Raw genomic sequence first — 27694 nt, 5'->3', positions numbered from 1 at the left:
TCACTAAATGAAATCACTTATGTGACGATTTATCATTCGTAGATTACAATTATTTATTCTTTGATAAGAGCTGATCTTCAAGTTACATTTTCTTCGTATTTTATGGCGATATCATAATGCTTGAATCCATGAATGTTACTAACAGTCATGAAAACTGTATCGTAATAATTACAATTTGGCGCCAATGGAGTTGGCAATCGTTATCAGAAAGTCAGCACCTTCGAAATTTTTGAGTTTGAATTTGAATTGAATAAAGTTTAAATGTAATGAAATGTGAGCAATATTTCACTTGTTTCATTAACTGTTTTTCTTATTAAAACATGTTATTGTTTATTCTTCGTTAAAAAATTGATATTGTAAACATTAAATATTGAAAAATAACATTAATATAAATTAAGCTTATTATTATGTTAACTATTTATTAACCTTAATATTTATTACAATTTTTTAATTATTTATTAATATTATTTGTAATTAAAATTTCATTTTTCATTCAATTAGTGAGTCTAAAATTTTCCTATCTTTGTATGAAGTATTGATACATATTTTATAATTTATAATCTTTTTTAAAATATTTTTTTAATAATCATATATTTTTGTTATCTTGCAGGATTCCTTCAAAATCTGGAAATAATTCTAGGCGATCGTCTGTAAGTAGATAATTATTGAAAAATTTTAATATTTCTATAATGTACAAATAATATTAATATTTGATGATTTTATAATATTTCTTTGTTATGTACTACTATTGCTTTTAATTTTGTCTATTATGCCATGCATTTTGCATTAAAATTATATGGGTTTATTGTGCTCTTTAATTTAATATGCTCAAATAATAACATTTGTTCTTTTGAAAGTTTATTTATATATAATCGTTGTTTTTATAATATACTTAGATACTTAAGCCTCCCAAACCACGTCATCCTCTACAGAACTTAAATTTTAATAATTCATCCAATGAAAATAGTCCTGTTACTACAACAAAAATCAAAAGACGTGTTAGTTTTGCAGAAAAAAAGCATGTCAAGTAAGTTACTTGCTCCTCATATGTTTATTTTTAATGAACTTTCATAATTTTATTTATTTCATTAATACATAATATGAAATTCATTGTGCAGAGAATTTTGTAATTCTTTGGAGCAAGGAACAGTATGGGATAATACATATGAAGAACATGATATAAGTGATGTTAAAATATCATGTTCTTTTCAAAAAGAATATGAATCTAAAAGTATACATAAAGAAAATATTTTTAATAATATTCATGAAAATAATGTGCAATATATTTGTAATGAAACAATAACAAAAGATATAAATATTGAAAGATCTAATTCATATATTATAAATACAATTGAAAAAGAAAATTGTCGAGATGAAATGTTACTAAATGAATCATTAATTATTTTTCATAATGTGGATACTGAAAAAAATGAATCTATTTTCTCACATGATTCACAATTAAAAAATAATAACTGTACATCAAAAAATATTATTGTGTATGAAGATTCTGATAAAAAACTAATTGAACAATCAAATCAGATATCAGATTACTTAGAATCAAATGTATGTAATTTTGACAATAATAAATTAAATATCACATCTGATCAAAATATATGTATGGATTTAACTGAAGTTGTTAGCCCTGTTGCAAATTCTATTAATCGTGATGAAACAAAAAAGATGCTTAAAAATGCATCAATAGAATTAATAAATGATATTTTACCAAATAAGGAAAACTTTCAACAATTTAATAAATCAAATGTAGAAGAATTTAGTATAACAAATCAAAATAAATCAATGGAAATTACTGTGTCCCAACCATCTGTTATTAAACTTAATAAAAACATTGATAACATAAATACATTTTGTATAGATGACAAAACTAAAAGACTTGATATTTCAATGGAAATAACTTCAGCAATACCAACTTCTTTATGTAATCTACAGTCAAATAATAATGATATAAATTATTATGTTTCTAATTTAATATCATATAATAATGATAATAAGATAACTCCTTTTCATGACATATCAATGAATACTACTAAAGCTATAGAAACAATTATTCATAAATCATCTGACAGATCACCTGTGGTACAAAAAATATCACAATATAACATTACAAAACAAGATGAAGAAACCAAATTATTAAATACATCTATGGAAATTACTAAAATAGTTCCAATTAATATACATTCTGTAATAAAAAATTATGGACCAAATGAAATTAATTTTGATACAGAAACTAATGTTAAAAAGTTAAAATATGATTCAGATATTTATGAAACCTTAACAAATTATGATAAAACAAAATTTTATAATAATGAAGAAATGGAATTTACCACAGCTATAACATCTTTACCTACAATATGTCAAAATAATCTACAGTTATCTATGCAAGATATTTCTTGCACGCAATTAAATTCTTCAAATTCAATATCTAATAATTCTGGAAATCATTCATTGACAAATAAAACTATTATTTTTGATAACAATTCAATGACAGTTACTAAAATAGTACCAACACTTGATAAGAAGAATCAAGACATTATCACAAAACTCTCCCAAAGTGAAATAGATTTTGATATATGTTCTAGTAAGTTTAGACAATCAATATTACCTGATAATTTTGAAAAAAAAAATCTTATAGATATTTCAAACAACAAAGATAATTTGTTAAGAGATAAGAGTACTATAGTAAAAATTTCTTCTTTATTAAACTCAGATATAATTTCAAATGATAATAGGAAAATGAAATGTACCAAAGCTGTAACATCCATAAGTACAGTAGATCAAAATAATTTACAGATACCTCAAGATATTTTATGTACACAATCAAATTCTGCAAATCCAATATCTGATAATTGTAAAAATCATTTATTATTAAATAAAACTATTATTTTTGATGATAATTCAATGATAGTTACTAAAATAATACCAATACTTGATAGAAAACATCAAGATACATTTTTCCAAACTGAAACAGATAATACATGTTCTATTAAAGATAGACAATCAATATTATCTTCTAATATAAAAAAAAGAGATCTTATGAATATCTTAAGCAAAGATAATATAAGAGATAATATTGTAACAATCCCTTCTTCATCAAACTCAGATATAACTTCAAATAATAATGAAAAAATGGAACTTACCACAGCTATAATATCTTCATCTGCATTACATCAAAATAATTTACAAATACCAAATACAATACAAAATATTTCTTGCACACAACCAAATTTTTCAAATTTAATATCTGACAATTGTAAAAATCATTCATTATTAAAAACTAACAAAACTATTATTTTTGATGATAATTCAATGATAATTACTAAAGTAGTACCAATACTTAATAAAAAGCAACAAGATATTATAATAACAGATTCCCAAGAAATAAATTCTGATATATATTCTGCTAAAGTTAGACAGTCTATATTACATAATAGTATAGAAAAAAGTAATTTTACAAATTTCTCAGTTAATATAGATAGTGATGTCTTGAAAAATAATTCCAAACATGTAAATTCTTGTTTATTAAGCACAAATATAGAAAACAATGTTATACAAAGTTCTACTCCAATTAAAGTTCAGGATTTTGTAAATATTAAACCTAGCATGTCTTCGCATGAATCAATGCAGCAACAAACTTTTGCTTCAGCTTTAAAAGAAAATAACACAGAAATAGTTTGTGCTAATGTAACTAATTGTGTATCAAGTAAATCTTTCTCTGCTATAAACTTAGAATTAAATAAAAATGAACACATTAATACAACACAAACAGCTATATCACATCCAAGAAGAACATATACAATTCACTCAAATAGTAATCATACTTTTACAGTAAATAGTAAAAAAGAAAATAACATTTCAGAAATTAACAATGATGTTTCTTATGAATTAAATAATGAAAAAAATAATGCATGTAGCATTTTAAATAATACAAAAGATTTAGAAAATAAAGAAGATTATGATATAAAATATTTAATGAATGGAAAAGATATATTTTTGAATGAAAGTTTGGAAATATTAGAATCAATTAAACCACCTTCATTTGATTGCTTAGATGACTTATCACATATAGATTATTCTACGGATATTATTTGTAATAAAAAAATTGATATAGAAACAAATTGTGTTTCACAAAATGAAAGTGAATTTGAAAATATTTTAAAATTTAAAGATTATCAGAAAAATGAACAAATAGAGAATGAGCATAAATCGCAAACATTTGTAATTAAACGTACATTTTTAAACGATGCATTAGAAAATTCAAATGAAAATAAAATACAAACTAATGAAATTTCAAAATTGGAATTGTTAACTCAGGAAAATACTGATATCGATACTGATAATCGAATTTTAGAATTTTCGTCTTCAACCATAAATAATAGTGAAAATTTCTCTTTAATGCATAATACTGACGAAGATTTTCAGAAATTACACATGGATAATTCTAATTTAGAATGTCTTTTATCAAATGCAAAAGCTATTTATAAAACTTTAAAAGCTGATGACAGTAATAAATTAAATGATACACATATGATGAAAGTAAATAATAAATTTTATTCAAATGAACAATTTCAATCAAATTTGAAATCTCATACTTTTTGTATAGAAGAAGAAAATGTTATAATGAAATCTTTTTCTTCCTTAATGAATGAATTAAAAATTTGTGCAAAAAGGTATTGAGATAGATTAAATATTTTCTATAATTTTATTATTGTATCAAATAATATTTGCAATATTTTTTTTAGTAATGAAATTATTTGGGAAGTATACTATGAAAACATCGAAAGAAACATGTTTATAATTGGTTTTATATCATGTTCATTATTAGTAATAATATTTATACAAAATCCTTGTGAAGAGACAAATGATCAATATATTAAAAAAATTAATATAATTTCTCAATTAGAAGGTAAGTTTAGAAACGCAATTAATGAAAAAAATATTAATTTATATTTAATATAATTTTTTTAAAAATATTATTTTTTTATTAGACGATGCAGATGCATTAATTACTATAGTTCATCGAATAATTCTAGAAAAATTAGATATTAAAAACTTATTGGATTTGTATAAAAATCGTGAAGATATTTTACCGATGTTAGAATACATTTCGAAAGAAGTAAAATTAGCTATGGATTTTATGTTTGATTTGAAACGTTTGAATGATCCAAATTTGATGGAAATAACTCATGATAGGTAAAAATGATTAAAATTACAATATTTTTATATAACTTATACATTTTTTTTTTATTTTAGCATATCTTTCATATCGCAAACTAAAACAGGGAATATTATATTAAAAATTACAATAAACATCAAACCATTTGATAAGATAGAATTTCAAAATATTTCTGTTCATTGTTTAATAGGTTCCGTAAGGTCAGTTGCGAAAGTATTTAATAGATAATAGATTGTTTTAATTTAATTATTATATATTATATTATATATAATTATATATATTATTGTTGTAATTTAATTATTTTTCAGAGAAGAAGATGTTAAAAAATTAATAATAAATGTAAAAAAGGATCATAAGTTCTTACGAAGATATATAAATGATGTGAAAGACTATATATATTTGATGGAAAAATCTGGTAATATGATTTAAAAAAAAATCATATTAGCGTATCTTAAAATGCAATAATTAAATAATGATGTTTAATTTTAAATAATCACGCTAATTGTATTATATTATAATTTAATAATTTTATATATAATCATAATATGAATACATAATTTATATATTTTTTTTAATAATATTTTTTTAATAATATTATATACTTAAAAAAATATTTTTCGTATTTACACATAAATATATGATATATGAAAACGAAAATGTAAAATTACGAGCAAAAGTTGATCAACTAGTTCTCCGATGCCGGTTCAGTCAATGCAGTTTTTTATATAAGTATTTACGGTCCTTTCGATAGTATCGTGTGAACAGCCGGCTTTCATAGAATTACATTACTTTTCTCTTTATTCTTTGTTATTAATTAGCAATGATATATATATTTTTTAAATTGAATAATTTTAAAACTTATAATTTAAAATCTAGTTAAACTAAATCTAGTAAAACTAAGATTTCATTTAATTAATTCTAATTTTCAATTCAATGTAAATTTTATCTCAAATATAAAGAACTATTATATAAATATTATTTTTACAAGAATTATTATCTTCAAAAACATATTTATTAACATTAAAAAAACAAATTAATATTTATATATATTATTCAGTCTTAGATCGTGCTTCATATTTTATAAAAATTTCTTTAAAGAAATCACATTTTCTTTCATCAATAACTTTCATCAATCCTATTTGTGTAGGCGTAAAGGTTCGATTTTACATAATTTCGTAACAGTAATGATTGATTTTCATTATCAAAAAATACTTCATAAAAATCTCGCAAACTTTCAGTGTTTTATTTTCTCCTCATTTAGTATCCATCTTGCAAAATGTATAAATGAAGTTTAATCATATATGAACATCATTTCCGAAATTACTAATAACTATGCTAAATATGTAATCAATTGTAAAGTATTAAATAAAGAAAATCTAAATTTGATAATCAGAAATAATATATTCGTAATTTTTTTTCTTAATATTATTTTTAAAATATAATCTAACATTAAATATTCGAAAATTTTTAAATTTTTTGATTTATTCCTTTAAATAATATCTATTTTATTCTCTCTTCTAAAATCTATATATTTATAATCAAAATATTAAATATAAATTTTAAGTCACAAAAAATTTCGATTTTTTATATGTGTTGGATTTGAAAATACTTACGCAACTTATTGTTAAATTAAACTACAAGTGAATCTTGGCTATTACAATCCAAGTATTCCAAATCAGACAAGAAAGACAAGGTTGACGAGTAACGTCAACGGATAACCTGCAACGGTGATGTTGGTCCAACGATACCTGTTCGGGATTATGAGAACGAGGCGGATAGTTACGGGAGCAACAGCAGCAGCGGTTCAAGTGGGCGTAAGGGCTGGGAGAGAGAACGTCGTCCTGTGTTCCATACATGGCTATGCTATGTGGAAACCGAGAGACACAGAGAGACGGACGTACCGGCAGAGTCCCCACCGTGTGGACGCGGCGGAGGCGACGTTTTCTCGACACGAGTGCCCACCGCATGCTTCATGCACAGTGTGTGCTAGCACGACGTCGTCGTATGATCGTTCTTCTTTTGTGTTTTATGACACTATAATCGATTTAAAATCTAACGTTTTTTCGTAACAGACAGAGGTAGTGTAATTTGATTTAAAAGAACGATAACATGGAAAATTTTGAATAGATTCGATTAGAAAATGCACTTGTGAATATATTCATATATATATTATTGATATGGATATTGCCGCTCCTTTTATCTATTTTAAATAAAAAAAAGTGATAAATAGCGTGGTCCGGAGCTCATAGTTTCGAAGTTTAAGCGGGTCCGCGCCTATGGCCGAGTGACAGTTCTCTTGGTTTGGCGAGCGTGCGATTGGTCCGCTTGTGCTTACTCTCGTTACGTGTGTTGCCTGCGTGCAACAGGCAACGTGGGTTGGATGCGTGAGTGCGCCTGCGTAAGGACTACGACGTATCAGCCGCGTGTGCGTGTGCCGCGCGTGAAGAGAAGCCGCAGGGGCCGCAAAACCCGGATAAAAGAGACACACATTGCTATAGGTATGTGTATATATGTATATATCAACCCTTTGACAATGAATTTTGGAAAAAAAATATAATGTTAGTATCTCTAATCCTTTAGAATCCCTGTTCTGTTGCAATAATACTTTTTTTCTTTATACTTTCATTAATCCGTAGTATTTTTTCAAAATCTTCATTTATTCATTATTAAATTAAATTAAATTGTAATATCTAAATCATAAAGATTTAAATATTAAGAAAAAAATGAGTTTAAATAATTAATATTTCTATAATTAAAGTTTTAATTTTTTATCTGTTTAATACTTTGAATCTTTGGAAAATGCTTAAATAAATATTTTATTGTATGACATATAATATTGTTTTTTGTACCGTAAAATATTAAATTTAATTTTTGACTTATTGTTAAATAAGATATAAATTTGATCTTTCTTTGAAAAAATATTTCAAAATTAAATTTTTTTTTTCAAATTAAGATACTGCTTATGTATTCTTTAAAAATTTGCTAGTGGAAGTTGTAATACAATCGAATTTATAAAGTTCTTTACAATATTCGTCCCCATATCTGTCTCCTGTTTTTCGATGATCGTTTTTAGCATCCCACGAAGACGAAAACCAGTTTCACGTCCGGACACGAACATTGGCGAATCGAAGAAAGAACGAATCGCTCAATCGATGATCATGCTTCTTTCAACGATGTTTCTCCTGGAAAGGTCACTGTCTTTGAACATCGTACAGAGATATTTACGTCCATCATTTATGTCCATTTTGGATCGTTTTCTTTTTAATTTATCTTAAATTTCAGTTTTTTTTTTTTTGATTTCTTAATGATTAATAATTGAATTATTTTTATCGTTGAAAAAACTTGTTAAAATACTATAGCTTTGTCTTTTAGTGCATCTAAGAGCCTGTTCCATGTTTTATTTTATTTAATGAATTTCAATCATTTCCATAGTCTTTCTTTCTCAAAGAATAGAATAGAATAGAAAAGAATAGAAAATTTTTATTATATTGTAGATTTGTTTTAATTATTTTTTCATCTATGAGTTTTTTCATTTATGCAGTTTTTTTACACGTTCCAATAGTGCTTTTTCCTTAGCCAACATCCTAAGTCTCTTCCTTCCAAGCGGTGTACGATTTTCGAATTTCTCAAATTGAGATACCATCTTCGGTGGCAAAGGTTCATATTTCAATACTTCATTTATAATTTCTGTCGCGAGTAATGGTTTAAACTTCAATGTGATTCTTCGACGAAGATTTAGGATATTTTGTATAGTATTTTTTATGTATCCCAACGGAATGCCCACAGATACTTTTGCCATACTAGAGACATCGATATTGCGATCAATTCCGTAATACTTCATCAGTTCATCTTTATAAAACATGTATAACGTATTGTAGTCCGTGAGAGGAATTATTATGAACTTGTTGTGGATTCTCATGAAGGGTGCTGTTGCTGCATATGGTTCCGTGGCGGTCGTGAGAAATAGAATCTGAAAAATACATTGCGGTCTGATATATCAAATCTTATTTTTTTATTTTTTTTTATTCTTTCGAAAATAATCAAATTTGTTTGTGCGAAAGAATAGTTAATTTTAGACAAGTTTTTTCTTCAAATTGCAACTAAGTGTAGCGTATATCTATATTAATATAGCGTATATCTATATTAATTTTGTATCGTAGGATACAATTCTACGCCAATGAGTAACAGTATCGGTCCGGAATCACCGACACTCTAAATCCTACGTTAACTCGGTACCACCTACGTCCAAATCGTTCGGTAGGAGGTGTTTCATTGATGACCAGCTTCGAACGATCGAGACGTTTGGGAAAGAGAAAGAGGGAAAGTCTCCGACTGGCTTATTGAGGTGGTTCATTCATATCGGAGAAAGAGTCGAAACAGGAATATCAAGAATTTCATAAAGTGGGCGCTACCAGATCACCAACTTTAACATTCCTTACCAGTTTAGGTGAGACACTTGTATATGTAAGCTCGTTCGATTGTGAAATCGAAGTACTCTTTTTTCTGATTTTTTTCTCAAATAAAATTGGATAAAATACGAAAAATGTTATAACATTTATATCCCTATTAAGAAAATTTTTTATCAAATCACCTGATCACCTTTCTTGATATTTTTCACCATTTTAGGGAAGTATCGTGCAAATCGTTTCGGTTTTAGATATATTTCATCCACTGGTACTTTTTTTGCCCAAACTTTTTCACTGTTATCGATGAAAATCACAGAAGGAGCATATGCTCGAGCTAATTTTGAAATCGTGTTGATTAATTTGTGCTCGTTTTTGGGTCCCATAAATTTACCCGCCAATATTGATGGTGACATGTCGAATAACAATGCTCCGACCTATTATAAATTTATTAATATCGGTTTTGAAATTTTTTTAGACACGATTGAAGAAAAAAAAAAAATGTGAAAACCTCAGAACAGATAGCGTTCACCAGAAAGCTCTTTCCTTGATGAGGAAGACCACAGATACAAACGGATTGGATTAATGGCGCGATTTGATGAATTTCTTTTGTACTAAGAGGAAGAATGCAATATTCCATGACTAATTGTTTAACTTCACCCAATCGATGCTTGTAATTTCGAAATTCAAGAATTGCTTCATAATTTTGATACGAACGATCTCCTATCCAATCATTGAGAGAATTGGATGGATAATCTTTAATGATATTAGCTCTGACCAATTCTTTGAAATCTTCTATAAAATCATCAGGTGATGGTGGAGGTTTCTTTCTGGGGGGTGGTCTTCTTCTACCTATTTATTAATTTCATAGAAATATTCAGCGATGTAACATAATTAATTTTAAATATATTGGTTTTTAACAACTATATTGAAAGATTGTTTCAAGTTACTTTCAATTAAAGATTATATATACTATAGTTATAGAAATCTATATGTTTATTGTTATATAACTATAAAAGAAATTATATGATTATATTAATGAATAATATTCGATAGTATCCTATATCTAATATATTTTTCTATAATGCAACTTATTGTAAAATATTATCTTTTATAATTTTTTATTTAATATTATATTAAATATGATTTTAATAATTTACGTTTGTCAATAGGTACGTCAAATCGACGTAAATCAGCCGCATAGTCTTTTTTCAGTGCTGCGTTCAATTTTTGCAATTCCAATCTCATCAACTCATCTACAACCTTTCTTGTTTCCAATTGAAGTTTATAACAGAGTTCATCCGTGATTAAATCATGATATATTTTTTGTTGAAAATCATTTGAATATCGATGACTCCAATCATAGTTATAGCATTGATTAGCTTCATTAAGAAGGGAAAATGCCTTTGTTTCCGGCATCCAATTATTTTTCTTTTTGACTTTTTTCTTTTTGACTTTTTCTGGTGCTTTCTTTTCCATTTCTTTAGCTTTCTTCTCCACCAAATATTCTTGAGGTGTTATAGTTTGTCCGGTAGCGATTAACACACTGCCACCTAAATGTGCAGCTGGGTATACATAGAAATGTCCTAATTCGTCATACCATAAAATGAACCATTCTCGAATTTCATCCGTAATGTCTTCTATTAAACCAGGGCGCTTAATTTTTAGTAACTTAAGCAATAAAATGATAATTTAATTTTTTTTAAATTATTGCAATTAAAATATTAGAGTTAAAATTAGAGTTAAAAATAAAATATATAAGAAACATTTAAATTAAAATATTAGGATAATTTAAAAAAAGATTACTCTTGCTTGTTCTTTCTCTGTTGCTTTTGCAGTTTCATCGGCAAAAACTGACATTAAAGCTAATTTCTTTTCAAAATTTTCCTTATCTTTTTTAAAAACTTCTTGATTTTTCCAACTAGGTATCGTCATGCCTAATAATTCTTCTGTGCGTGCGATTCGATTTTTCAATTTTTTTTTTGCTGCGTATGTTCTCCAGGCTCGCTGTATTGTTTTAACAGCATTAAGATATGTAGCTTTATCTATTTTTTTTGGTATGATTAATCCCATCGCTACATTTTTATGATATTTTTGTTCTTGTATCACTATAATATTGAAAAACTATTATTAGAAAATTATTATTAGAAAACTATTATCAAATAATAATTCATTTATAGAATTTCTACCATTTTGTCCAATAGCACGAGCAACTCTTGCTCTTTCATGAGATTGAATAAGCAACACTGCTTCTAACATGGCTCGTTCAGCTTTTCGAGCTGCTATCTTTTCCGGTGATTCATATAAGATTGGTATTTCATCTGTCGGAGTTTTTTCTCTAAGTCTTCTTCTTCGCAATCTTATGCTTTCCTGAGATGGGGTAAGTTCACTAATATCTATTTCAGAAGGTTCTTTACTCTCATCCTTCACTGATACTATTCAAAATAAAATTTCATATTTTTGATAGATATTTTATTTTATTAATAATTTAATAATATTTATATAAATTTGAGTAATTTCGTAACTTGTTATAGCATCTTCTATCAACTTGTGAATACGTTTTCTACGTTCTTTTACAATATCTTTACCTGCTGCACACACAAGAATTTCCACATCATCTGGCGTATATTTCAGTTGTTTCATAAAGTCATCAGGCCATCTAAACAATTATTAATATATATTTTTCATTTTCAATATAAATTCTATAAAATTCTATAAAATTACTAAACTGATGATCATTATAGTTCAAATTAACGATCTCTTGCTTGTATTCTAACATTCGACCGACAGCACAATCTAGAACCCGTTTTATCAATTCTCTTTTCTGCGTCTGTACCATTTGATCATGGCAAACTATTAGTCTCTTCACTAAATTACGATATCTGAAAACATATTCCATCGATTTCTACCATTTGTAAACAGTTCGTAAGATTATATCTTGGATTAATACTTAAGATAAACTGGAAGAAGTAAATCCAATCCATGTTTTACATCAATTTCCGCTTCCTCAGCTTCTTCTTTCCAACGGGGTGTTTTTTGTAGTTTTTTGTCCAACTCTATCAATTTTTCTAAATCGTTTCGACTGATGAGCCATAATTCTGTATAATAACTATGGGACATTGATTTCAACCGGTTTCACCGATATTAGATTATACGAATTAGATAGATTATTGATTGTTCATATTAAAAGTAGAATTAAAAATTTTGTAGTGATGAAAAATTGGGTTAGTTAAATGATTGTAGTAGTAATAGTATTGAAATGACTGAAAGGACGAAATTCAGTCGATATTCATTGCATCATTATTCATTTCTCTCTTTCGCTCTTTCATTTTACTTTTTTAATATTAAGCATATGAATATATTTATTTATATAAAAGAAATATATCCATAGTATATCTATTTTTATAAATAATGATATATTTCAGAATGCTGTGGACGTCTCGATGCTTACTAATTTTATTGTTAATAACGATAGCGTCTTGTATAGACGCAATAATGGATGGTTTCCTGGAAAATGGAACAACCACCAACGCAATCTCGACGACCATCTTGGCACCGATGGTCACAACTACATCTAATTTAAATAAAACTGAGAGGACGATGGTTAATTTGTCAAATATAAAAAGTATGGACGAAGAAAATATTCAAGATCCATCCCACGCATCCTCACCTTCGTCTGACACAATTTGGGAGTGTCCAAATATTACAAAAGCGGGCGTCGAATGTTCCTGTGACTTTCCACACACGTTAAGATGTACCGGTGATAGAACCGCTTTACAGGTATAATTTTTATATCTATATAGCATTTAATAGCAATTTTTACTGAAATCATATTAAAAACTACTAATAAAATCATATTAAAAAATATTAAAAATACATATAATTTACTCATATTTTGAAATAATTATAACATGATAGTCAAAATTATCGTAGATTTGCTATTTTTCAATATTATCGAGGTCAATGGTTTTTTTAATAATTTAAAAATTTTTTTTAATAATATAAAACGTGGGTGTATAAACGATCAATAAAATATTTTACAAGTTCCATTCATTGTTCAACAAACGGTCTCTCTGTCTTATACATGCTTGTTTTGCGTTGAATGTCCCGTTACCAGTTACTTCGAATATCCAGCCTTACAATACTCCTTTGGGAATCAAATGATTTTCATTATGCAATAGAGAATGTATAATTAAATTTGTCATGAGAGTAACTCGAATGATTTATATTCACATATTATCGTAATAGAATTATATTATAATTATATTGATATTGATTGATTTAATTACTAAGTTGAATTGAATATTAAAAGATAGAAACATTTTTTTTTTACACAGATTATCAGTAAAAAGTTGAAATTTAGTCGCCCAGGAACGATTTCTTTATTGGATGTAACAATAACAGGAATTTCTCTATTACCATCTCGCTTTTTGGAAGATGTTGCCTTGCATGGGCTTGTCATTTCTAGCGGAGAATTGAAACGTATCCATGAAAATGCTTTCGTTGGGCTTATTACACCTCTTCAAGCTCTTGGACTTCCAAATAATCTATTAGATTCTGTACCTACTACAGCTTTATCACATTTGATCGGTTTAGAAAGATTGGATCTGTCTCAGAATAAACTGAAAATGTTGGAAGCTGGCTCTTTTAAGGTAAAATTAAAAAATTCTTAAATATATAATAAATAATCGAAAATAAGATAAATGTGAAAATCAATAATTCATAATATTATACATTAGACATATAAATATTTAAATGTTTCAGGATTTGTCAAATCTAACATATTTAGATTTGTGCGACAATTTATTATCACAACTATCGCCCCAAGCTTTTGCTGCAGTACCTTTATTGCGTTCATTAAGAATGCGTGGAAATCGTTTAAGCGTATCAGCTCTATCAGCATTGAGAGGTCTTAAAAGTTTAGAAGAACTTGATTTGTCTAATAATCTATTATTGGGTCCAATGGGACCAAATCTTCTTCCTCAAATGCCACGATTACGTTTCCTTACTGTTTCTGAAAACGAGTTAATAAATGTACAACAAGGAGCTCTTGTAGGTTTGAGAAACTTAACTTATCTCAGCTTAAGTCATAATCAGGTAATTTAATCTACATAAAAATTAAATATATATAAAAATAAATATAGAGGAAATGTTTGATTTTTTTTGTTTTTATATAGATTGATGTGCTGGAAGATCATTCATTCAAATATTTATCAACTCTTATTAGACTTGATTTAGCAAATAATCGTATTGTTGCGGTATCCAGCGCTTCTTTGGCACATTTGGAAAAATTGACAACTCTTGATTTGACGCATAATTTTTTACGATCTCTGACTGCTGATTTGGTAGTACCATTAAAAAGTCTCCAAGATCTTCGTCTCGATGATAACGATATTACAATGGTAGCCAGCGACGTACCAACATCGAAATTACGACTCACAAGACTTTCTTTGGCAGATAATCCTTTGAATTGTGATTGCACGCTTTTAGAATTTGCCAATTGGTTGAGCAATTCTAGCTTAAACGAAGAAGATAAGTCTTCAGCAGTCTGTGCGACACCACCTGCTTTAGAAAATGGTATACTGACGCAAGTTTCTCCCGGTAATCTTCTTTGTGGTGAGCCGACACCACCAATCATGACCAGATTACCTTTGGCAGGAGCTCAATTAACATTGAAAGAATTCCACTATGATAAATCAACTGGTATTAATCTCCTGTGGCATGTAGAACCGTGTACAGAACGATATACTTGTGATACTTTAATTGTCTATGAAACTATAGGTGATACCGAGAATGAGACAGATTCTAGTTCTCTTCATTGTGATTCACGTATAATGAGAGATCCCTGTTCACTTCCAGTTACCATACCTGCTTCCTTACATTTACAATTAGGCCATAAATATCGTTATTGTGTAGTACTTCTAGTGCCAAATAGTTATGATGATGTCTCCTTAGGTTTGGGTTGTAGTGATGTAATAACTTTAGAAGAATCTAAACGAGAATTACAACAAGATCAAGAAATTGGGAGAAATTTAGAGACTGTCTCTTCTTTAGATACTAGAATAACTGGAGTACATGTAAATGTCTCTGATCAAGGTTTTTTGCATGTCGATGTTACCTTATCAATCTCGAAAAAATCAAATTTACCTGAATGCGAACTATCTGTGGTTGTTTTTGATGCTGAATCTGCAGTGCATAAACAAAAGTTAAATTGTAGCTTAACGTTTGTGACATTAGCTGTATTATTGCCCGGTCGTTATAAAGTTTGTGCAAGTCTTGACGATGTTAATGAAGAAGACGTTATCACAAATTTTATAGATAATCGAGATAGATTACGTTGCGTTGAAGTACAAAAATTCAAACAAAATACAGAGTTAATTGTTTTAACGATAATTGGAGCTAGCTGTGCTCTTTTAATCATAATTGCGATAATTGGTAGAAGCGTTTTAAAAAGGCTGAGACATCCTAGGATACAAACTCAATGTTTCCTACCAGCACAGGAATTTGAAATAACACATAAAGCACATTATATTAAATTACTAGCTACAACAAAAGTTTAAATCATTTTCAAGTACAATTCCATATTTCTGATTCTTGTAAATAATTACAGCTTATTATTGTTATGAATATTTAAAAATGTGGGAATCGAATAATTTATTCGGTTAAAGAATGTATTTGATCTTATTTTATAAGATTATTTCTATGAGCTACTTTCTACTAGTCATAAAATTGATAATTCTAAATAGAATAATAAATAGTAGATCATAAAGAAAAATTTTAAAAATAAATAATAATATAATTAAATCAAATTGAAAAAAGATATGAATTTTAACAATCTAATAATATTTTAAGCATCCAGTTTTTACACTGCCATAATAATTTATTTTAATTAACAATATTTGAATTTAATATTTTATATAAAAAATTATAATAATGTATATTATAATAACGTTAGTTCATATAATTTTAAAATGTATTTTTCATTTAATATTTAAATATATAAAAAAAAAAATGTAAATATTTTTTATAAGTTTCAAGAAGTAAATTCTTAAATTATAAAATTTTTATATCATACAGCATATTTGTTGAATGATTTTTATTGTAATATAAATATTTAGGATATGTTATATTGTGTACAAAAATAATTTTTTAAAATTATAATATTATATATATGAAATTATGATATGCAAAATTAATTTATGAATTAAATGTAAAATATTACCAGATGCAAAAAATAAAAAATAGAAAAATCATAATTTCTCAATTTTTAGATTAAATTTTTTTAATACTTCATAAACATAGAAATACGAAAAAATATTTACAATATATATTTTTAATACTTATATAAATACATACATATATTAAACTCATACTATACTAGTACATAAAGATAGAAAATTAAAATAATAAAGAGAAAATTGTTACGAAAAATTGTTGTTAAAAAAACGATATTGTAGATATATGGATACTATGACACCATCTAACAGCGAACAGATGGAACTAATTGTCATATATAAAAATAGAAAATTATGAATATCTCAACTTATAAACAAAATTTTTTTAATTTTTGAAAGCTTAAATTAAAACTTAAATTCTCAAAAATATTTTAAAATTATATTATAAAATATATCATAATATTTCTCATTTGAGAATTATAAATATCTTCTGATATCTTTATAACACATGTTTTTAATTATCAAACAAAAAAAATATTTAAATATTATTAATTTTTAAGAATTTAAGTTTTAATTTGAATTTTAATTCCAAAATTAAGAAATTATCATCTAATCACTTAGAAAATTATATTTTTCTACTTCTAATTACTTTTATATAACAATTTTATCTGTGAAATTATGATCCATTTTGAAAATTTTCGTTTTTCGTACTTCACATCATTCGTGAACATCACAATGTAATTTATATAAATACGCACGTGATATTCTTAATCAAACTTCATTTCTTTCTTTCTTTTATAATCTTATGGTATGTTTTCATTTTAGTTATGTAATAATAATATTCGTATATTATTTTTTGTTCTGAAATTTTATATATATTCATATAAGCAGGAGGTATTACATATATCTATTTATATATATCATTTGCAGCCATTGAATTATTAAAATAACGAATATGAATAAAAACGAAAAGATTCAGTTATTACGAGATTCAATTACCACTTTTCCTGATTTTCCTAAACCCGGTATTATGTATCGGTAAGAAATAAAATTGTTTTATTTAATAATATTTTTTAATAATTTATATATATTGATTATAATTAATCTTGTTATAATTTAAAAAGTTATATATTTAGAACTTTATTTTTAGTGATATATTTGGTATTTTCCGCAATATTTCCGCAGTGAGAGCAATGAAAGATTTAATAGTGGAACATATTTTATTTCTTGAAGTAGATTTCATAGTTGGTTTAGATTCACGAGGTTTTCTTTTTGGACCTATAATATGCATGGAATTAGGAAAACCATTTTTGCCAATTAGAAAAAAAGGAAAACTCCCAGGAAAGGTTTTTAATCGTTCCTTTAATTTAGAATATGGAGAGGTCAGTAAATAAAATAAAATTCTTTCATTATTAGTTATTTTAATGTAATTTTCAATTTTTAATTTTTCAACATTATGTATTTTATTTTGTTTCTTTTTATCTGATGTAGGATACTTTTGAAATACAAACAGAACAAATAAAACAAGGAAGCCGAGTGCTTATTGTAGATGATTTACTAGCAACAGGAGGTAAGACCATAATAATAAAAAAACAAATTTTATTAAATTTCAAAAAAAATTAGAAAAATAAAATTAAATAGGTACCATGGAAGCTGCAGTAGAATTAGTGAAAGCAGTTGGTGGTGAAGTAATTGAATGTTTAACAATAATTGAATTAATTGGACTAAAGGGAAGAGAAAAACTTAGTGTACCTGTTCACTCATTTATTCAATATGATTCTTAATTCTAAAATAATATACATAAAAAGTATAATTTTATGTTTAAAGACAATATAAAATACAATATTATTATTATTATTCTATCATCATTATTCTATAAACAAAACATTTAAAAAAATATTTTTGTAATATGCAAAAATCTATGTATATGACAATTTTTTATTATAATTCCATATAAAGATAACATATTTTTATATAAAGATATTTTATAATCACAATATTGTAAATACTATACATAAATTTTATAATTATATGTTTTAATAAGTTCTTAAATGATATATGATGTTTTATTATATTTCAATCTTTCACATATTTAAAAAAATATATTAATTTTCTATTATAAAATATATTAAGTATTAATTAGTCTGGATTTTTGAGATCTTAATGAATCTAAAAAACTTTGTACTTCATATTCCAAATTGTCTACATCTTGTTGTAATTGTTGGTAATATTTTCTTTTATCATTTTTTAAATCTACCATATCTTCATTACTTGAAGTTTCTAAATCTAAATGTGGAATATCATGAAATTGATCACAAATACATTTATGTTTAGCTTTGGATATATCTTCTTCTATTGCTTTCAATTCCCAATCCTTATTAAATGTATATTCTTTGAAACATTTCTGTGCTTCTAAAAAAGAAATAAGTTTGAATTTTATATTGTCAAAATTCTTAATAATCTATAGTCTTACCAGATAATCTTATTTGATGAATTTCATCTATAAAAGTTTTTGCTTCATGTTTTAATCTATTTTCTTCTGCAATTTTTGTAGTTATATGATTATATTCACGCATAATTTCTTTTTGTTTTAATTTTTCTAATTCGAAGATAGAAATTTCATCTGTTAAAAATTTTGGAAAATCATTTGTCATAAATGGAGGATATGGTCCTTTAAAAGGCAATGTAATTATTTCATTTCTAAAAAAAATGATGTAGAGTATTTTTTTAATGTATATAAGAAAATATATATAAGAAAACAATATAAAATATCGTTTTTTATGTTTATTAAAGAATATTATTATACCTAAGATAATAACTAGGATGTATTCTTAATGGTATACTATTATCAAGCTTCTGAGCGACTTTTAATAATTCTTGTGCTCCAATATGGCCTTGTTTAATAAAATATTTTTTAATATTTTCTTGCGTTTGCAATGAAGATATGATAATTTCACGAGAACATATACTGTATGCAATAACACTCATTAATAAAAGTGAAGGTTTTTTAAAAGATATTAAATGATCCCATAAAATTAACCATTCAGGACCAGACAAGACTTCACTCATTGCAGTCTTTAAAAGTGGCCATGCATATTCACTGGATGTTATTTTTCGTTCACAAAAAACATTTAATAAAGATGGATCTGCTTGTAGGAGAATATTTTCTATTATACCTAATATATTTAATGGTGGTAAAGGATGATATTCAAACCATTTTTGACAATAGTTTAATAAAATACTCAGAATAAGTTCAAATCCACATAGTAGATTTTTCTATAATAAAAATAAATCAATTAATGTATTTTTGATCTTCTATCTATTTAATCGTAATATTTATTTAATTTATTTATTTTATTACCTGAAAAATCATAAGAAATGGAAAAACTAAGTTTGGTAAAAATGAACATTGTATTAATAAAGGACACCATTGTATTAAACAATTAACTATTGTCATTAATAATATTTTTTTACTTCTACTTGCTAATGGATGATTTTTTAAAATATTTAAAGTAAAATTTATATTGGCAGCTTTATTAGCTAGAGCATTATATGCACTTTTATTGGCTGGCAAATTTAAAATAGTTGACCATATTAATACACGATATTTTTCAGGATATTCTCCAAATTCTTTTAGAATAAGTGTTAATCTTTCTAAACGTAATTCGCGCTTAATACTTTGTCTAACACATTGTAAATGATCACATATTTCATGTGCAACTGGTCTACATGGTTCTATTTTTTGTAAAGATTCACATTTGTCTAAAAATAATTTCTCAGTAATTATGAACTTTAAATGACCCTCTTTTTCTATATATGTTATGTATCTGCCAGTAGGAGAAATTATAATTTTTTTTATTGGTTTAAGAGGTTGTAGAATATTAATAAAGCAAGATTTATTCAGATCAAAAAAATATAAATTGTAAGTTGAAGAAATACAAGCTATTATATTATTTGCTCCACCATCCAAAGGTGATGGTACAAGAGATAAATGTTTTACTCCAATAAAATTATCTGGTAAACTTAAAGTTTTCATTAAATTCCAGTTACATGTATTCAAAATGATAATTTTATTCTGAATATTAACTATAATCATTGCTCTTCCATTTTGTGTAAAGACAAAATCTTTAATATTTCGTATACCAAATATTTTTGCATCAATTTTAATATTATTTCCAAATTGATTGTGATTCCATATTTGAAAATTATCATTATAATACAGTACAGCAATGTGTCCTAAATTTGAGAAACTTGCTTTTTTTATTATACAATTTTTTGTATTAATTTTTAATTGTTGAGCTTTACTACAAGAATGTAAACACCATATTATAACTTCTTTACATGAAAAGGTCAAACAATATTTCTTGTAAAAAGAAATTTGTAATGGTGGTATTTTATGAGCAATTAATAGGCAAAATTGAGAAACATCTATATTTACTTTTAATATTTTTATATCACCTGTAGTAAGACCAACTAATATTTCACATTTATTTATAGGATTACATCCTATAAATGTTGCTATTCCAATATTACCTAATTTTTTATAAGAAGGATAATTATTTGTTAAATCGATGTAATATAAATATCCTGCTGTATCAATTGCAACGAAATATTCTTCATTCCAATCAAATGCTATATGTGCAAAATTAACTCTTGAAAAGCATTGCGATTTTTTAGTTATTTCTGGTTCAAGTTCAAAATTATCATTATCAATTTTTCTTAAATTCTTCCATTTTCTTTTGTACATTCTATTAATTTTTAAAAATAAGTTTTATTATAATATCTACGATTTTTTTTTGGTTATGTTTACATTGAGAAATGTCAAACATGACATTATTTACATTATCTAGATTTGTTTGAAATTTAAAAAAAAAAATGATAGTCAGATTTTTTTATTATTATATAATTATATTAAATTATTTTAAAATTATGTAAAATATTATATATTGAATCATTTTATATATATATATATATATATATATAATATATATATATATATATAATATAGATTAACAAATAATTAAATAATAAATTATAATTGCAAATATTCTTTATAAAAAAGAAAGTTACTCGATATTTCTAAAATGTATAGATATGATATATTATATATTTATGAATTTTCTATTTTGCCGTTTTGAATAAGATACTTTTTTGTTACTTATTACGTCATTAACTAGAGAAATAGAATCTAGACATTTGGATTCTGTGGTTCTTCGGCGAAATGATGGCAGTTGATTTCGTATCAATTAGAAAGTTTTAAAAATTAGTTTCTCTTCAGCGAGAAATAAAAATATTTTAAGTGATCGGTAACGTGATATGTCAGATAATTACAAAATGGTAAAATATATTTTTTATTTATAATCTCATAATAATTGTTTCTTGATATGAACTGATTGTTTTCTAGGTTATATACAACTTGTATTAAAATTTTTTAAAAATAAATGATAAATCATTCTTTGAATTTTAGTTGAAAAAAATAATTACTTTTTATACATTTTTGTTACAATTTTTTTAATAATAAATGGATAAATTATTTTTAAATATTTAATCTATATAATTTAACAAAAAAAAAAATTTGTAAATTTTTTTTTTAATTTTTCATTATTTAAAAGAGAAAGCAAGTTTTTGGTTTTATTTTTATTTAGAAATTAAATTATTCAATCTGATTTTCTTTCTTTGTAGTCTGTTGCTGAGTTTTTAAAGGGCCTGCCTTCTCACAATGAAAATAACTTCGCTAATTTTCATACAGATAGTGGAAACAGAACTTGTGTAAAAAAACCTTCAGTTTATCTTCCTACAAAAGATCATCCTTCAGAACAAAGTAAGAACTTTAGGATATATATTTATAATAATTTTACAATAAGAATAAATATAAATCTAATTATTATTTTCAGTTATAGTTACAGAGAAAACAACCATACTACTAAGGTATCTTCATCAACACTGGGATAAAAATGTATAAAATTATATACATATTTTTAAATAATATTTTCTGTTATATATTTTAAATTTTAAATTTACTTTATTATCAATTATATTTTTTAGCATGCTGATAGAAAACGTGATTTTTTGTCTGCTAATGGTGATTCTGAAGATGATGCTGCTACAGTTCATAGCAAAAGGCCACGTCTTGATTTAAACAATACCATATAAACTGCAACTCAGTTATAATTATAATTTCATTATTATTCACCTACCTACATTTCCATTATTTGCTAAACTAATTTTCATTGTTTATTAAACTATATGATTTTTAAATATTATAAACATATCTACAATTCAGAAAAATTATTTCAAAACGTTGCTTTTTAGATGTTAAATATACACAAATTAAATATTATGTGAATATTACAAATATAGGAAATAACGTTTTCAAATAATGTTTCTTTGGATATGTGAAGTCATTGTAATAAAAACAAGTATTACATTAATTTCATGTTCGTCGCTTTATACTATATTGTATATTTAACATTTGGTTCGAAAAATTTGTATTTAGCATAAATAATAATTGCTCTATACTGCACAATATGTATAGGTGAACGTGTTCATTGTTATTAACAACAAAACATGACTAATGTAACATATGTGCGTTACGATTTAAGAAAAAATTATTAACATTTTATTAATTTAAGATATAATAGAGCATTTATTGAAATAATTTTGTAAATTTGTTTTACAATGCACATGTTTTCAAATCTATATTACATATTTATGTAATAATAAGTTTAATGTACGTCTAATTTACAAAAAATATATTCGATATATTATTCTTAAAATATTAGGTTATATTGATTTTTTTTATCATAGTATCATTATAAGATAAACAAAAAATTTAAAATGAAGATCTTGTCAGTTATGTATATATTTATATTCATGAACATAAGTATTAATTTAATTTACGAAAATAAGTATTATTACTGATCAAAAATATCTTATAAGTTATATGAGAAAAGAAAAATACTTTAATCAATTTTCTTTTTCTAATAAATAAAAAATAATATTATACGTACCATTTTTACACTGTATAAAATATAATAAAATTTAAAAAATTGATTTTAAAGTAAATTGAATTTTTACTTTCAAAAATTTTTTTATTAAAATAAAATTTTACTATTAGTTTTGTTTTCATTATTTCATTCCTTTTCTGACTTTGCCTGGTAAAATTTAAACTATTTAATAATTTAATAATCAAAAATATTTTTTCATAAATTATTAGTAATAAGTTAAATATGAATGTAAAATAAAAATATTTTTTATCTTTACATAAAAATATAAGAAAATTAAAAGTATAATTTTTATTAAAATTGCTAAAGAATAAAATTGTTAATAAAAATATCGAATTTCATAGGCATTTTGCATCTATTATATGACGTCAAAATAAGAATTGGTTACAAGAGAAAGATAGAAAAGAGTTTCTCGATGTATGAAAATCAGTAACATAACTTTAATTATGTATTCCTAATATTTTTTAATAAATTAAATTAACACTTTAATTGTACGAATAAAATTTTTTTTAGAAAAAAATTATGCATTTTTAAAATTGCATTGTAATATAAATTTTAAACAATTTTCTATATATATTTAAAAATAAATCTTTCGTTGAATTATTAATAATTATTAATTATTATAAAGTACATGTGCATTAGAAATTATATTTGAAGTATTTTTTTTTAAATTTGATATATTTCTATATTATTTAAAATCTTTATTTTATTTTTTCTATTGATCTACTTTATGCTTTTAGAATAAATAATTGTTTATTTTTTCAATAATTATTTAAATTTATGAAAAGATTCAATAATTAATAGTTTATGAATTTTTTTGTCAATTTAACTCAAACAGATAAAAATGATAAAGTTTAGAAACAAAATTAATAGAAGTTAAATGGTGAAATGGTAAAATAAAAAAATAATTAAATATTTTATAATTAAGACTAATAATTATTTAATAAATACATATTATAAAATCAATTATTACATATAGTTGTAATTAATCTGTGCATTTCTTATTTTCATCTTCAATAACATACATTTGTAAATTTAGACAATCTGTTTTTATAGTTTTCAATGGAAGTAAATTTTTGTTAGTCATTTCAAAAGCATTTTCATCGATAATCCATGGAAAATCTTCACAATGAGGATTTTCACTTAAAATAATATGTGCAGTTTCATGTGTTTGAATTTCAATGGAGAAGGATGAGTCTTCTGGCAATGGTTTCAAATATGCTTCACACATTGATAATTTCAAACAAATTGTTCTTAATGATTCTTCTGTTTTTAAATAATATGGATCTTTTCTAAAATAAATTTTAAATTAGCTAATAATGTATTATTATTATTATTATTATTAAATTCCTTTAAGGATACATACTCTGTGCTATTTGCTTGTAATTTAATAAAATCAAAAATAAATTTCTCAATTGGCTCTCTTTTTTTATTATAAAAAACTAGATTCACAGCTTTAATGTTATTTTCATTCTCTTTCACTAATTCTCTAATTGCATTTAATACATTTTTTATGTATTCATTAAGCTCAGGATGTTCAGAAATATATACAATTACGCTATAAATTTTTTTTTTTACAAATATTTCTTTGGGATATAAATTTCTAAAAAATAAGATATGATTGAATGCTACTTCTAAAAATTCCAGTAGAATATCAGTAGTAACTGTAAATAAAATATAAATATTTTTAAATTATCTATTAACATTTTATATTTTTATTATTAATAAAATAGATAAAAATATAGAACAATATTTACCTAATTTATCTTCAGACATTTTTTAGAATGTTTTTAAAATGATAAAAATATAATAAATAATTAGAACAAAATATTTAAGCTTACAATTTTAATATTAGCTATTTAATTTTTTTATTGAAAATTTTTTATATATATTATTTAATTAAAGTAACAAATATTAATATTTATGAAATTTTTTTTATGCGTATACAGATATATTTATTACTTATATTTGAGAAAGATTAATGTTTTGATCTTAATATATTATTTTTATTTTTTAAAAATATGTATTAATTTAGATGTAATGAATTACGCAGCGATTGATTTGACGCGCGCCTAGGTCGAAGCCGATTGCATATGGCGGTTAGTGTATACGACAAACAGTTATAGTGTTTTGATGATACTTTTTTATCTGTTCACGGAAGTTATCAATAGATGCTTGCGTTCAATAAGCTCGCGAACGTAATAAAGTTCTTTTACATTCAGATAATGTTGTAAAAGAAAAACAGTACTTTACAATATTCACAGCGGCATCTTTCATAACCTCAACAATCAGGAACATACAGTACTTCTATGTAAGTATACATTATATATTTTCGATATATAAAACTTTACATATCACATGTTAAGTTTCATAATTCAATATTTAATTACGTTTATATCACTAAACTTTCGATAATATTCTTTTTAAAAAATTGATTATTTTAAATGGCACTTTCATTTCATTTTTATTCTGTGATTCTATTGTGATTTTCTTGTGGCGCGAAATGAGACATATATTTGAAATGTATATATTACTCTTAATATGATATTGTTCAACATATCAGTAAAAAACAGTATTTTTTTAAAAATATTAATCTTAATATAAAATTAACATAGAAATATTTTATTTTATTTACAAAAATGTATTATTATTTGTTATAATCTAGGTAAAAATGCCACCAACAAAAAAGACTGATTTAGACAAATTAGCATGGGCTTGGGTGGAAGGTGTGGTTTTAGACCAAATAGAAAGGATACATTTGGAAACTGCTTATAGAATAGGTTTAAAAGCATGTAAAAATTGCAAGTAAGTTATATACTTATATAAATATAATGTACATAAATATATTTTTAAATATTTTAAAAATAAATATATAATTTGTTTTCAGACGTAACTGCACAAACAATCCACAGTGCTTGACTGGATTAGGAGAAGAAAAATATATGAAGTCACAACCTGCTGAAGTAATGCCTTTAGAAAGTTCTTTATCTGAGTTACGCGATCCTACACAATATGTTGGTCTAAAGAATTTAGGTGCAACCTGTTATGTTAATAGCTTAATTCAAATGTGGTTTCATAATGAAGATATGAGGTATGCATTTTTATAAATATCAATTTATTTTATATTTAATTTTTTTGCAACTATAAAATGAAATTTGATATTTTTAGGAGAATAATATACAAGTGGAATATCACAGATGATCCAGAGGAAAAGGAAGCACTATGTCAAGCTAAGAAGGCAGGAGTACCATTTCATCCAGTGACAGCAGTTGGACAGTTGCAATATATATTTGCAATGATGCAATTTGGAAATCGTCGTCTACTCGATCCAATGAACCTTGCAATCGCGTTGTCATTGGATACTAGAACTCAGCAGGATGCACAGGAATTCTCCAAGCTGCTTCTCTGCCATATCGAAGGGAAACTTCAACAAAACTCAGAACTGAAGCAGATGCTGCAGAGGCTGACCCAAGGAAAATACAGCTATATCAATTGGTGGGTTTTCTGAAGTGGAAAACAAATGAGAATTGTCCTAAACGATGATGATGCTGATGATCTTGACGATGAGAACATGGTAGGACACGTTGCTCGCTGCGATGACTGGTGCGATCAACTGATCTGACCGAGAGAAGTTATTTCTTTCTAAATAACGCGAGTTTTATGTTTGGCGCAGTTGCTCGAAATGCGGAACTGAATATCCGACGTCCACAACGTTCTACGAATTGGATCTACAACTTGCAGCCACTTTGAAAGAGGCAATAGAGAAATACTTGTCTGTGGAACAGTTGACTGGAGCAAATCAGTATCACTGCGTTACCTGCAATGACAAAAAAGATGCGCGCCGTTTTATACGCTTGGAATCTCTTCCAGAAACATTAAATATACAGTTAATGCGTTTTGTGTTTCATAGGTACTTTTATT

General features: G+C 25.1%; 8 protein-coding genes across 12 annotated transcripts in view; 5 read left to right on the top strand and 3 right to left on the bottom strand.

Annotated features, from left to right (window-relative positions):
- Positions 1-164: 164 nt before the first annotated feature.
- LOC122711128 (MATH and LRR domain-containing protein PFE0570w-like) lies at positions 165-5599 on the top strand (the record flags this gene model as incomplete). Its single annotated transcript, XM_043929596.1, has 8 exons — positions 165-273; positions 611-650; positions 897-1027; positions 1119-4685; positions 4758-4921; positions 5004-5208; positions 5269-5391; positions 5500-5599. Coding segments are annotated over exons 1-8 (4332 nt in total), but the record flags the coding sequence as incomplete, so codon positions are not given.
- Positions 5600-8066: 2467 nt separating this feature from the next.
- Positions 8067-16403, top strand: LOC122711155 (toll-like receptor 6). The gene is made up of 5 exons (XM_043929643.1): positions 8067-8381; positions 13020-13374; positions 13932-14246; positions 14359-14691; positions 14772-16403. Exons 1-5 carry the CDS (start codon positions 8251-8253, stop codon positions 16152-16154), a joined length of 2517 nt encoding a protein of 838 aa, XP_043785578.1. The 5' UTR covers positions 8067-8250; the 3' UTR covers positions 16155-16403.
- On the bottom strand, positions 8370-12964 carry LOC122711154 (IQ and AAA domain-containing protein 1-like). 2 transcript variants are annotated; one of them, XM_043929641.1, is made up of 9 exons: positions 12545-12964; positions 12324-12476; positions 12120-12253; positions 11784-12029; positions 11401-11702; positions 10755-11265; positions 10106-10446; positions 9783-10031; positions 8370-9161 (listed from the first exon to the last, which is right to left on the bottom strand). In XM_043929641.1, the coding sequence occupies exons 1-9, from the start codon at positions 12712-12714 to the stop codon at positions 8721-8723; spliced, it is 2547 nt and encodes an 848-aa protein (XP_043785576.1). In that variant the 5' UTR covers positions 12715-12964; the 3' UTR covers positions 8370-8720. The 2 variants fall into 2 exon arrangements, with proteins under 2 accessions (XP_043785576.1, XP_043785577.1); XM_043929642.1 differs by having other exon boundaries at positions 12183-12253; positions 12545-12962.
- Positions 16404-17459: 1056 nt separating the features above from the next.
- LOC122711367 (adenine phosphoribosyltransferase) lies at positions 17460-18657 on the top strand. The gene is made up of 5 exons (XM_043930091.1): positions 17460-17577; positions 17700-17807; positions 17920-18151; positions 18261-18339; positions 18411-18657. The coding sequence occupies exons 2-5, from the start codon at positions 17725-17727 to the stop codon at positions 18551-18553; spliced, it is 537 nt and encodes a 178-aa protein (XP_043786026.1). The 5' UTR covers positions 17460-17577; positions 17700-17724; the 3' UTR covers positions 18554-18657.
- A 182-nt stretch (positions 18658-18839) lies between these two features.
- Positions 18840-21633, bottom strand: LOC122711366 (TBC1 domain family member 31). The gene is made up of 4 exons (XM_043930090.1): positions 20131-21633; positions 19576-20045; positions 19243-19469; positions 18840-19181 (listed from the first exon to the last, which is right to left on the bottom strand). Exons 1-4 carry the CDS (start codon positions 21514-21516, stop codon positions 18898-18900), a joined length of 2367 nt encoding a protein of 788 aa, XP_043786025.1. The 5' UTR covers positions 21517-21633; the 3' UTR covers positions 18840-18897.
- A 314-nt stretch (positions 21634-21947) lies between these two features.
- LOC122711368 (DET1- and DDB1-associated protein 1) lies at positions 21948-23484 on the top strand. The gene is made up of 4 exons (XM_043930092.1): positions 21948-22106; positions 22452-22590; positions 22664-22725; positions 22815-23484. The coding sequence occupies exons 1-4, from the start codon at positions 22086-22088 to the stop codon at positions 22920-22922; spliced, it is 330 nt and encodes a 109-aa protein (XP_043786027.1). The 5' UTR covers positions 21948-22085; the 3' UTR covers positions 22923-23484.
- Positions 23485-24692: 1208 nt separating this feature from the next.
- Positions 24693-25679, bottom strand: LOC122710994 (mitotic spindle assembly checkpoint protein MAD2B). The gene is made up of 3 exons (XM_043929319.1): positions 25531-25679; positions 25140-25437; positions 24693-25065 (listed from the first exon to the last, which is right to left on the bottom strand). Exons 1-3 carry the CDS (start codon positions 25547-25549, stop codon positions 24759-24761), a joined length of 624 nt encoding a protein of 207 aa, XP_043785254.1. The 5' UTR covers positions 25550-25679; the 3' UTR covers positions 24693-24758.
- Positions 25680-25714: 35 nt separating this feature from the next.
- LOC122710993 (ubiquitin carboxyl-terminal hydrolase 48-like) overlaps positions 25715-27694 on the top strand; it is a 75239-nt gene continuing 73259 nt past the window's right edge. Inside the window, exons 1-5 of one of the 4 annotated variants that reach the window (XM_043929316.1) lie at positions 25715-26084; positions 26439-26578; positions 26661-26864; positions 26942-27268; positions 27447-27683. In XM_043929316.1, coding sequence (XP_043785251.1) covers positions 26445-26578; positions 26661-26864; positions 26942-27268; positions 27447-27683 — 902 coding nt within the window. In that variant the 5' untranslated portion in view covers positions 25715-26084; positions 26439-26444. Of the gene's footprint in view, positions 26085-26438; positions 26579-26660; positions 26865-26941; positions 27348-27446; positions 27684-27694 lie in introns of those variants that run through there. The other 3 variants (XM_043929315.1, XM_043929314.1, XM_043929317.1) reach the window with 3 other exon arrangements.

The sequence above is a fragment of the Apis laboriosa genome, unplaced genomic scaffold (genome assembly GCF_014066325.1).
Source record: "Apis laboriosa isolate Shangri-la unplaced genomic scaffold, ASM1406632v1 scaffold16_cov148, whole genome shotgun sequence".
Lineage (NCBI taxonomy): Eukaryota > Metazoa > Arthropoda > Insecta > Hymenoptera > Apidae > Apis > Apis laboriosa.
The sequence above is the reverse complement of the archived record's forward strand: the minus strand, read 5'-3'. Positions and strand labels throughout refer to the sequence as shown.